The 12,316-nt window shown below is 39.5% G+C and overlaps 1 protein-coding gene across 3 annotated transcripts in view; it reads right to left on the reverse strand.

Moving 5' to 3' along the window:
• Positions 1 to 3,882: 3,882 nt before the first annotated feature.
• LOC111331986 (myoferlin) overlaps positions 3,883 to 12,316 on the reverse strand; it is a 58,344-nt gene continuing 49,910 nt past the window's right edge. For 2 of the 3 annotated variants that reach the window (XM_088754634.1, XM_088754677.1), the window contains exons 46-54: positions 11,967 to 12,106; positions 10,910 to 11,094; positions 10,003 to 10,050; positions 8,139 to 8,229; positions 7,552 to 7,651; positions 6,885 to 7,075; positions 6,468 to 6,577; positions 5,716 to 5,863; positions 3,883 to 4,911 (exon numbers count right to left, since the gene is read on the reverse strand). In XM_088754634.1, the coding sequence (XP_088610760.1) occupies positions 4,879 to 4,911; positions 5,716 to 5,863; positions 6,468 to 6,577; positions 6,885 to 7,075; positions 7,552 to 7,651; positions 8,139 to 8,229; positions 10,003 to 10,050; positions 10,910 to 11,094; positions 11,967 to 12,106 (1,046 nt within the window). In that variant the 3' untranslated portion in view covers positions 3,883 to 4,878. Of the gene's footprint in view, positions 4,912 to 5,715; positions 5,864 to 6,467; positions 6,578 to 6,884; positions 7,076 to 7,551; positions 7,652 to 8,131; positions 8,230 to 10,002; positions 10,051 to 10,909; positions 11,095 to 11,966; positions 12,107 to 12,316 lie in introns of those variants that run through there. The other variant, XR_015999135.1, reaches the window with a different exon arrangement.

Here is a 12,316-nt window from a genome sequence, read left to right on the forward strand (position 1 = left end):
CTTTGTCTGAAGAGGAAAGCACAGTGATGGTAATATAACAATGATTCTCAACCGATGCTTATACAGCCTAACATTTCCCCCTAGAATATAAAAATAGAGTTTACGTTGGTGGGCATAACTATGTTTTGGTCCCGACTCAGAGTCATTTCAGCCCGAGCCGCGATCGAGGGTAAAAACGACTCTAAGAAGGGCCCAAAACTCATTTTTGGCCCAAGAACATAAACTGTATTATTATTATTATTATTATTATTATTATTGTTATTATTATTACTGTTATTATTACTATAGCAGTGTAAACTTATCAAAGGCTAATGGGAAATAAGAAATTAAAATAAAAAACTAATTGTAGAAACTTAAAAATGTCTTCCAAGTAGAGCTTGAAAAAAAACAAACCTTTCAAATCTAGTTGTCTGAGATATCACATTAAAATACTTAGAAAAATGCTTTACTACTTATCTTATGTCATTATTTTGAAGTGGCAGGCAATGTGTAAACCTAGCGCTAACATTATTATTACTATTATTATTATCATTATTATTGTTATCGCTCTGAGAAAAATTAATGACCAAAAAATGATCTGAACAACCATTTGAGCGTGCGAACGAGCTAAAATACATTAAGCCCGAAAAAATGCGCCACAATGCCTGCCAAAGCGATAATAATAAGGAATTTGGTACCGCGTAAGACCACTGTGTGACTGCTATGTTGGTCTTCGGAAATCAACCCTTAAACTCTTAATCACTACTTCTCGTTATTGTTGCTGACTGCACATATTCCCTTGTACACTAATAATCCAGGAAAATTTGGTCCTATATGACAATAACACTCTCTAACCGATGATCGACAGCACCCCTACACTTTGTCAGAATTTCCAGAAGTATTCCTGGAAGCCATTTTCACACCTGGGTAAGAGAATATCTTATACTTGTGCCTCACTTACTTCCCAGCTTATTGAAATGACGGTTAAGTCAGACATATTCTTTCAAATATTTTTCAAGTTCAAAAATCTTACTCATTTTGGCACAAACGTATTTGAGTAGGTATTTGAGGGAGAAGAGGAAGGGGTTGGTGGCTAGTTGCGGTATATGAATGGTTCCAAACTTTACTATCTGTTGTCGGCTTTCTAAACTCGACGCAAATAGTTATAAAGCCGTTTCACTTTTAGGCTGGGCAGAAACACAAATATCTATTTGAACAACAGTATAGCAACCATACAGGTAAAATGTCTTAATTTTACTAAAATTGCATAATTCCCACCCCCTTTCTCCCAAAAAAATGTCGAATTTTGTGTGCTTTCTAAACTTTACCAAGACGTGGTGACAGTTTGGTTTTACCAACATTTTTAGAGGGGGAGGGAAGGGTCTATGTACATTGTATTCGTCTGGACTGGTCAAAATGGCCGTTTGTAATATGGAGACCACAAAATGAAAAACAAAATGATTAATTGTTGGTTATTAAGCTTCTCATTTTCTCCGCGAATGTATTGAAGTTTGTATCATCATAACTACATTTTCATCTTGATCTAACACCTAAATTTCGTAACTAATTTATAAGGAAAGGTATGGCAGCTAGAGGGGAGAATAGGTGGTTTCCACGTTACGTCATGGCAGCCATGTTGGTGGACGTAAAGAATAGATATCTCATCAGCTTCTTTTGTTCGTCCACCAGCATTTGTTCCTTTCACCATTGTTACCTGTGTCTCTAGAGATTGGGTGTTTAAACACGAAAGCGCGCTCTAAAAGGAGCCTTAGGTCCCACTGGACCATTTGTCAATCAACCGTCGTGTGCTGTAGAACTCTTAGAGCATAGTTAGTTGAGGGGACCTCTACTAACTATGCTTAGAGTAAAGTCAGCTTGAGCTACAGCTACTCCAAAGCAGTGAACGGCGGGCGCATTCCTCAAAATTGTTTTATGTCTTCATCACAATACAAGAATATTTGAGATTTGTATTTCCTTTCTCCAATGGAAACTGTCTTTATTTGTGGCGGTAAATTTGAGATCGAAGTAGGTGGTTCGCACATTACCTCATGCCACTATGCTGGTGGAAGTAAACAATAGATATCTCATTAGCTCCTTTTGTTCGTCTACCAGCATTTAAATTTGACCCGCACACGTCAACGGTGAGTGACAAATGAGCCCAGGTCTTCCCAGGGAAGACTTCCTTATATAGCGCGCCTTCGTGTTTAATGTTAACCACCGAACAATGAATTTTATGAAATTTATGTTGTATTTTTTTACTGAGGACGGATGATTGGTAGGCGGCGTCTTCTACCATAGAGCATTACACACAAATATACGTTTATTTATTCAAAAATATTTGAAATGTTCAGAAAGTTCCTCTGACAGCTTCACTTCTTTACTGATTAGAATTATAAACATCCTTTTTGGAACTTGTAAAATAATTACAAAAAATAAATCTAATGCTGCTACGGGATTTATTAGGTAAAAACGTTATTTTGTTCTTTTCCTCTATCCTCCGAAAGCTACATCATTCAAAATAGCACCATTTTATTCATATCAGTCAGACAAGCGGTAGCCATATTTGATTTCAATTCAACAAGACGAACTCAATGTCTCAAGAAGAATATCACATTCTTACAATCATTTAAAAGCGCAGTTAAATATTCCACTGAATGAAAACAGAAAAAGACGGTAAATACCTGTGGTGAAAAGTCTTGAAGAAGAAGTTTGTCCACCTGTCACTTCGAAAACCCACGTGCTCTTGGCCAGTAGTTAAATCTCATCAAAGGAAAAGTAACAATGCCACATCTTGTTCACCATCACAGCACTGGATATCTACCACAAGCTTTTGCGAGATATACAGTCCCCGTTGTTTATTCGGGCAGCTTTGCAGTCAATATATGATAACTAGTAAACAACATTCGGCCATCTTGTCATTTGAATGCAATTTCAAACCCCCATGAGGTGATGAAAAATTTAGAATAATTTAATATTAATGCTGTATCTGCAATTCAAATGCTGAAACTTTTGGCTCGATGAAAAGCAAAAGAAGGGGGGGGCCAGGTACCTAACTTGGCCATTACTGTGTAACTCCGAACGGTTGTAACAGTTTTTCGATTGCAAAGTTTTGTAAAATGTTATGAAACACTTTTATTAGGTAGTAGAGGACAACACCTACATCATGCATCTACATCATGCATCTACATCATGCCCCTGAAGAAAAACACCTCAACTGTATGGTAATCACAGACCCCATTCACGCCAAACGCAACTTATTTCTCTAGCCTGGCCTAACTTCCACACTACCACGAAAGAGTTATTTAAAGTGGATTAATTTGAGAACGAGAAATTTGCGAGTTATGTAGTCGGGAAACATTTTGAAAAAAGGGAGGGGGGGCCTCTGAAACAATTACTAACGTAAACTGCACTCGTTTGACGAAGTAATTGCTCCCTTGGGAATCATATGCTCAAGGGTGCATTTCGATTTCCGCCGAGGACCGTCGCGGAATGTTCGGAAATAAATTTTCTCCTTTTTCCAGAGCGCGGAAGGAAGACTTTAGTGCGTGTCAGAGTGAAAGTGCCGTTTTCAGATTTATTCAGCACAGTGCACTTGTAGAGGGGGCCTCAGTATCCTGCCATCGTTTTCTCTTGAGGATGTAGATCAAGTCCAGTAGAGCATATTTCGAAGAAGTGTCGTAAAACCAGAACCAAAGAAATCAGCGCATCCAATCAGGACGAAGGAAAATATCGCAAATAGCCAATGAAAACACAAAGGAAAAGCAAGCAAACTGCCTGAGGTGCGGAAAAACGCAAGTGACCAAGTAGCCACTGGGTTCAGTTTTGAATCTGATTGGTTTTGAATCTGAATGGCGTGAATTTTGTGGACAAGTCACACAACGAAGTAAAGAAAAACAAGAGCAATCCTGAATCAATGCGATATTTATTTGATCATTATTCAAAAGTAAGTGAGGAATAGTAAAAACTAAATTCAGCAAGTGCTGGTGACTATTCCACCTGTAAATAAGTTATAAGCAGAGCACTATGGTCGCTCATGTGATGGAACGTGTATTGAATCAAACGAGATTAAAAACTTTGCAGTGAGCTTGAAACGGACAAGCCCAAACTACGATGCGTTTTATCCTTTCCTTTGAAATCTAAAGAGCTTTCAAGACTCGTTGTTCTTAGTTTGAGGGAATGAAGTGTTGTTTTTTAGCTTTACATTTACCTACTATTAGGTAAGTACCAGCGTTCTGCGCGAGGCCTTTAAGTGATAAAGTCTTGGTCTACATTTTAAATCAGGGCCCGTGCAGCAAAAGACGAACGCATGAGCTTGGGTCAAGGAAAGGGGGTAAGACTAGCCGATAAATTTTGACTTTAATTCCACGAAAATGACAGGAAATGCATTTTTAAATAAATTGTAATTCCAAACATTCCTTGAGATATCTTTCACAAGTTCTTTAGATATCTATCACAAGTTCTTTAGATTCACTATAACTACATCGAAATATTCTCTACTGCAGTATAACTGATATAAACCTAATTCAGAACTATAAATAACCCAGAAATCCAACGATATGTCGTATGTAATAAATTAATTTAAAACAGCGAGGGGTAATGCGGTAGTGGCAGCTATTTACTGCATAATTCCTCCTTTGAAATTGCCAAAATTTCGCTTTCTGCTACAGTTACACCCGGTATATTCGTTGGCAATGTCAGGAAGAGAAAGTCTGTCATTTCTTTATGACTGTTTAGTACCGTTCGGTTGCTAAATCTTTCTTGGTTCATTGTTGACATTCAGAAAGAACCGCTCCTTTAAACTCTCCTGCTTTCACGTTGTTGACCTCACGCACAACTATCCCTGTTAACTGTGGTCCCTCCATTGACAATACTGTTGTAAAATGCTTCGGTTCCATGTCTTCAAGCACCAATTAACTTCTTCACGGTATAACCCTGGAAAACACGCACAGTAAACGCACACTGTAAGAAGTCACGCTCATGATGTGGGTCGAGTGAAAGGCTTAAGAAAATCATATGACAAAGGGCCGAGTAACAGATGGAACACAGTCTAGCCTCGTCTTTGAAATACTGCAACCTCGCCCCATTTCCAAAAATTCAATTTGACACTGTCTTCTCACCGAAAAGAGAGGATATTCTGAAAGTGTTATTGACAAAGCAAACACAAACGAGATACATGGATTTTTAAGCACAGACGGAGACGATGAGAGCAGAGTTGTTAGAGGGATGCTTGAAGCTATCTGGTGGTTAAATCTGGTGTAAGACGTTGTTGGCAAATGTCAAGCTAAGAGCGACCTCTTCGGTGAAAAACGTTATCCAACCTGAGTCAGAAAACGTATTTCTTGTCCCTTGATAGGAGTACAGATGCTATAAAGAAACCGTAGCTTGATAAACAAAGGATTTAGTAGAAAATTCTTTGTGCTACACGAGGGCAAGGTCCGTCTACGATCAATGCATCAAATGCGATTCAACCGCCAAAAGTTTGCCCTTTCATACTACAAGCTAAGGATATCACATTTGTACTTTTGGGTCGGTGGAAGTATAAGCTGGAAAGGAGTTCGATGGAGGATAGTAAAGGACCTCGTATCACGTTCGCTCCAGCCACGTTTGGATCGCAAGTCAATCGATAATTTCGCCATATAGTGTTCTTTATTTCAAGTCAATTTTAAACCTTAGAACATAACAAAGCATCAGTCATCTCCTCCAACACGTGCTTTTAGCACTATCACATAAACCTACCGGCGATGCATAAACGAAGAGGACTACCAAAGCTATCAAGAGAAAGATCGCCAAGAACTTGATGATCTTCCACTTGTACCGGCGCCACAAAATGTAGCGTAGGCTCTTGAATGGAGACGAGAACCAGGCGAAGGATGTCGCAGGACGACTGCAGAAAGATCACAGTGTTAGTGATGCATACCTAACTCACCATTGTTAAAAGGCAAAGGAGGAGGATCGTTCGTCAACGGTAATCGACAGTCAGCCCATGGCATTTATTGCAGATAAAACTTAACTTTGTTCCATCGCAATTTCGCGTATATTCCAGCTTTACTTTTACCCCTTAATTAGTAAGAGTGACTGGCTTCTAATTCTCCTTACAGTTTCACCTTTAAATCAAATGTAAAAGTAATGAGATTAAAGGAAATGATCACCAGTTTTTAGAGACTATTGATTGTCAAACAAATTTTCCTTATCATTACCGTAGAAAATGTAGCGAGAACAGTGTGGGGAATTTGAGTATTCATTTTAGGGTGCCAAGGGATAAGAAAAAAATGTTGCTTTCGTCATCATCGTGGGAACAAATTTATTGGGAAATTAAAAAACAGGATTCACTAGTGAACAAAACAGGATCTTTTCCGCTCTTTCCTCTCGTTGCTCGCGTTTTTAGTTTCCTGAGAGTCCCTTAAAACACAGCCGCTCTTTCATATGTCAATGTTCAGAACTGACACTTCAAACCAATTGTGCTATTTTTGTTTGTTTGTTGTGCTTACTTTGGTGGATCCAGCGTTGGATTCTGGTTCGGTTCATCTCGCCCTGTCCCAGCGGGCTTCTCTTCAGCTTCTTGTTGCGTCAAGAGTTCTAACGTCATCTCTACCTTACCCTGCAAGTGATAAACAGTCCACTAATTCAATAGTTAACTCAACAGTATAATTATTCCACAGCTAAAAGGAAGCCGCGCCTCCACTCAAGAATGGCGAGCCACATTCTTATAGTACCATCACATTATACAGGCAAAAAGCTAGAGTGTCTCTTCGAGGTCAACACTTGGGCTTTACGAAGTATTCTTTACATTTATGTTCATATGTAATAATTTTTGCATTCTTTGCTTACAGTGGTACTTAAAAGCTTCATTGGAGGGTAATTGATTATCTAACCACAAATTTCTTTGATTAATATTGAGTATATACCGCCAAGATTTGCTCGCCATTCTCCGTTCCGACTGCAGGCCACCAGCCATTCGTTCGCTTCAGATCAAACAAAGACACTGTCTCTGTGTTTCGTCGCGGCTTGTTCTTCAACCCTGGAAGCTGATCTAAGCTGCACTTGCGCGCATTCTTAGCTGGTTTTGGCATTTTGTTTAAGTTTAATTCTAACGTACCTGGTAAAAAAAAGACACATAAACTACTTTCAGATAATGGTGGTACGCTCTGGCAATGAAATTGGTCAGAGAAGCTATGACACCATATCCGAATCGCAAATCAATTTTTGTTTTTTTGGATAAACAAACGTTTTGTTCAAAATTCACTCCAAATTCCTCCAAAATATCATTTCACTGCAAGCAGACAGGGGATTGGAGTGAAGGAACTATCAACCAGGAGATATAACATGATTGAAGCCAACTTCTCACGCCTGACATTATTTTAGAAAAATCTATTGGAAGTGAAAAGGATAACAAGTTCGTGTTACGATCTCGGCAAATCAGGAAATCAGTATGTAAGAAAGATTCATTTTTGGGGACTATAACATCAACTTAAGGTGCTCCTGGAGTAGCTTATGGCAATAAAATCAAAAATAATTCTAAAATGCTCGAGAACGCAAATTAAGCAGTTAAAAAAATTGGAGAAAGAGACTTACCGAGGAAATCGTCTGGAGAGAACAAGTCGTTATCCCAGATTTGTAGAATCAGTTTTGGAGGAATTCTTTGCTCTCTTATGTCAAGGCTCCAAAAGTGCGCCTATCGAAACAAAAAGAATTGAAATTTGTCATAATGATAACAAATGCTGCCCAAAGGCGGAACCATGATTTAGAAGGGGTAACCACCATAAGAATGGAACTGTAAGCTTGAATGTTTTTTTTCTCGCCAATCGCCTAGAGAATGACACCCATGTTCTTGGTAGTTCTTCTTAACCATTTAACTCCCGGAATTGATTGATAGGTAACTGCTCCCTATGATATTCATACATTATCTGACAAACAAGTGACGAGATTAATCAAACTTATCCGGTTGAAATTGTTGCCTTGATCTAACACCAAATTCTCGTAAATAAATTAAAAGGAAATGTGTAGCAGCTAGAGGGGAGAGTTAGCAGTCAGATCTTGTGAATTTAAGGGTTAAGACAGCCTCTCTTCTTTTTGATTTACATGGTTTTTTCATCCAATCAAATATATTTGATGCAGTAACAATTAAGCTGGAATTACTACAACGGCAAGCTACCTTATACCTTTTTTCTTACAACCATAACTTTTTCGGCCGGAATATACAAGAACGGGAAAAGAAACCGCCAGTTGAAGTTACCCGTACCGTCCAGAGACCTAGAAAAAAAGCGTCAGGTTATGATAGAAGATATATAGTAGGCACTTTTCGACTGAATGACGTAAAACGAAAACCAAAGTAATCAGAACACCCAATCAGATAGAAGGAAAATATCAAGAGGACCTAAACAGAACTCAGAGTAAACACAAGCAAACTGACTATAGCGCGGAAAAATGCGGATGATCAAGTCGAGATTGGTTTTAATATGGAATCTGATTGGTCGAGGAAGGAGCGCGAGTTTTCAGGACCAATTACACGGCGAAGTAAAACAAAACAAAAGCAATCCAAGATTACTTTCGACACGTAATCAGTCTGATAAATAAATCAAATAAATAAAGGCTGATAGTTTCTAAAGAAACTGTTTGGGGTTGCGTCGGTGGGGGTAACGAAATAATTTGGATATATCAACAAAGTTGAAATGATAAATTGGCCACCGTAACGATTACAAAAGCTGACGTTTCGAGCGTTAGCCCTTCGTCGGAGCGAATAGAGGAATTGCAGGTTGTGTGTGCTTTTAAAGGCGGAAAATGGAGCTACGTTATTGGTGGAAACACGGCAACGAGAAAAACACGAAGAAATTAGTGGAATGATCCCTGTGGGATTTAGACTGCCGGTTTGAGAGATGAGCTTTTGTTCAAGAGTTTTACCTAAGTTTTTTAAGTTTTTACCTAAGTTTTTAAGTTACCTAAGTTTTTTCCGTGCTACCTAAGTGTAAGGAAAGACCGCAAATTGCCATATGTTGCTTAGAATGATTAGGTAAATTAAAATGTCTACCGACTGGTTTCGATGTGTCCTTGTCATTCCTTTCCACGTCGCGAAGGTGTTCTCGAAATCGGTCACCTAGTCTTCTGCGTGTTTCGCCGATGTATATCTTTTTGCAATAAGTGCAAGTTATGCAATAGATTACATTGACGGAGGTGCACGTGAAGTGATCGGTGATCTTAAACATGAAGGCGCGCTATAAAAGGAGCCTCAGGTCTCACTGGACCATTTGTCAATCAACCGTCGTGTGATGTAGAACTCTTGGAGTCAAGTCAGCTTGAGCTATAGCTACTCCAAAGCAGTGAACGGCGGGCGCATTCCTCAAAATTGCTTTATGTCTTCGTCACCATACAAGAATTTTTGCAATTTGTATTTCCTTTTTCCAATGGAAACTGTCTTTATTTGTGGCGGTAAATTTGAGATCGAAGTAGGTGGTTCGCACGTTACCTCATGCCACCATGCTGGTGGAAGTAAACAATAGATATCTCATTAGCTCCTTTTGTTCGTCTACCAGCATTTAAATTTGACCCGCACACGTCAACGGTGAGTGACAAATGAGCCCAGGTCTTCCCAGGGAAGACTTCCTTATATAGCGCGCCTTCGTGTTTAATGGATCGTTTGGGTCCTGATATTTTATTAGTGTTGTGAATGAAAGGACACGTTTTGCATCGTGCACGAGCGCATTTAAAAGTGCCTGGTTGGTCATTAGTCTAAAAAGAACTTCTGACCAAAAAATTGCCTATGTTTTTGTCGCGTTTGAATGAAATGAGCGGAGGCGTCATGTTCCCACCAATAACGTAGCTCCATTTTCTGCCTTACACAGAATTCCTCTATTCGCTCCGACGAAGGGCTAACGCTCGAAACGTCAGCTTTTGTAATCGTTACGGTAGCCAATTTACCATTTCAACTTTGTTGATAAATAAATCAGCCAATCCATAGGTAAAAGACAAACCAAGGACTCTAGTGATCAGTTCCCTAAGTTAAACTGTTTCTTTCTGTCAACAACTAACCTGTAATGAACATCTGTCTTTTCTTGTTTATCAATTCCCGATATCCATCTATAAATCGAAAAGACATTTTGTAAGTTAATAATTTCATGTGCCTAAATGTATATCAAGCCAAGTGGAAAGGTGAATGGTTAAAAACAAAGTAACTTCAGTCCATGACTTTCTCCACAAAAGAAAGTAAATAATAGAAAAATAGGTAACTGTGGGAATGGGAGAGCTCTTTGACCCACGTTCGGGTTTTCTGTACTTAAAAAACTTCCCTCCATCGAAGGCTGCGGAACTCTTTGGAAAAGTTAGTTTAATAGTTGGTATGTACTAAACATTATTACACGACTCGGGCAGTCAGAGGGCCAATAACTAAAATCAACCAATCAAAATGCTCTATTGCCGATCCAATATTCTCTAAGTATTGGACCGGGCACTGTCCCGAATGGTCCTGAATGATACCGCACTTGTGTCCCTTTGAACTTCAGTCGTATAATAAATCTCTTATTAACCAAGCTTGCTCGGGACCGTAGTGGAAGAATATCGGCCCTCGGTCTTTTTTGTACGGACCTCGCTGCGCTCGGTCCGTACTGTCAAGACCTCGGGCCGGTATTCTCCCAGTACGGCCCTCGCGCTTGGTTAATAAGATATATGTAAACAAGCCTAAAACAATTCGGAAAAAAAAAAAAAACAATCATGTGACTATTTAACCCACGACCGTGACCAGAATCTAATATCTCCTCGCTGTATTTACTGCTGAACAAAACATGAAGCTCAAGAGAATAAATGAAATGATCGCCAACAAAAGAAACTCTTGATTGTTAAACAACTTTTCCTTGTCAGCATCATAGAAAATATGTAGGGAAATCATAGAGAATGCGCGTACTGCTGGGAGGTGTAAAAGGCTCACATATATCTAGATTACCCTTTCACGTAAATGTCGCTCATCGCTTCCCCCATGGCAGACACTTCCTCTAAAATGACGTCACTCGTGTTCCATATGATGACGCGTAACATGTAATCCCATGGCTCTCGGGGTGAGATGTTAAACGGCAACCCTGGCGGTCCATAATTTTTTGGGAAAATGTCCACCCACATTTGAAGTTTTCCCTGACGAAAGAATACAAATTGTCATAAACATGTATAATATCTGGCACTGCCGAGTAATTGGAGAAAATCTTTGGATTCTAGACTCTAGACATTTTCTCCTTCGGGAACAAGACTTCCGCAAGTGAAAAGAGACCGTTGCAAAGTAACGAATTTTTCGTAGGAAAAGGGTGATTGGCATGGTCTTTAATTAATGAGGTTAAGCACAGAAACCGTAAAGATTGAAAAGCTTTCCTCGTACATTTTTTAAATGACGCTAGCTTTGAAAAATTAATCATTTTGTTCTCAAGAGAGGGGAAAACTATCTTTAAACCGCCGCCTGGTTAGCTCAATTGGGAGAGCGCCGGACTGCTGTGCGGGAGGTCGAGAGTTCAATACCGGCCGGACCAACACTCAGGGTCTTAAAATTAACTGAGAAGAATATGCTTCCTTTCTTTAACACCAAGAAATGGTTAGATATTCTAGTCTTCTCGGATAGGGACGAATAAATGGAGGTCCCGTCTCCTGCAGGGTTAGGGGCAGGAGACGTTAATTTCCCACGCACGAGATTACTGTGTGATGGATGTCCTCCCCTGGGGTGGGATGGGTGGGTAACAGGACCCCCGTTGATACCAGTGTTTACTACACTGAAGGGGCTATCCTGTATAAATATAGATGTCTGTCTGTCTGTCTAAAAAAAACCTTCACAATCACTGTTGCACCAAAAAGAAAAAATAACCTGGTACTTTCCAGGGAATAAATAACATCTTAATATTTCGTTTTACCTAAACTTGAAATCAAATCTCTTACCCCTGGTCATGGTTTTCCGGAACCCGACAAGATCAACAACTTAAGTTAAATCAACCCAGCCATTATTGACGTAACGACTCACAAACCTGTTCTACTCCAGGCTGCAAAGTGCTGTACAGTGGTCGCGTTTCCACGTGCTCTGGCACCAGTGGCAAACTGTTAAGCAAGTGCAAGGCAAGGCGCTGATCAGGGGGACCCATGTGAGGAGATATTGTCATTCCAATCTCTGCAAGGAAGTGAACGAAATGATCAAATTGACTCGTGTAATAATAACAGAATGAGAAAGATCGAAGCCTGACCCTACCAATATCCTGTTCTTGTAGGTATTATAGCGTCGCTTCTTGTCGTAGAGTTAACCAACGATACCGATTTGTTAAGGACTGGCCGAAACATTATTCTTGGTATGTTGAATTCAATTTTATGTAACAAATAGGTC

Source organism: Stylophora pistillata, chromosome 1, assembly GCF_964205215.1.
Source record: "Stylophora pistillata chromosome 1, jaStyPist1.2, whole genome shotgun sequence".
In the NCBI taxonomy this organism is placed as follows: Eukaryota; Metazoa; Cnidaria; class Anthozoa; order Scleractinia; family Pocilloporidae; genus Stylophora; species Stylophora pistillata.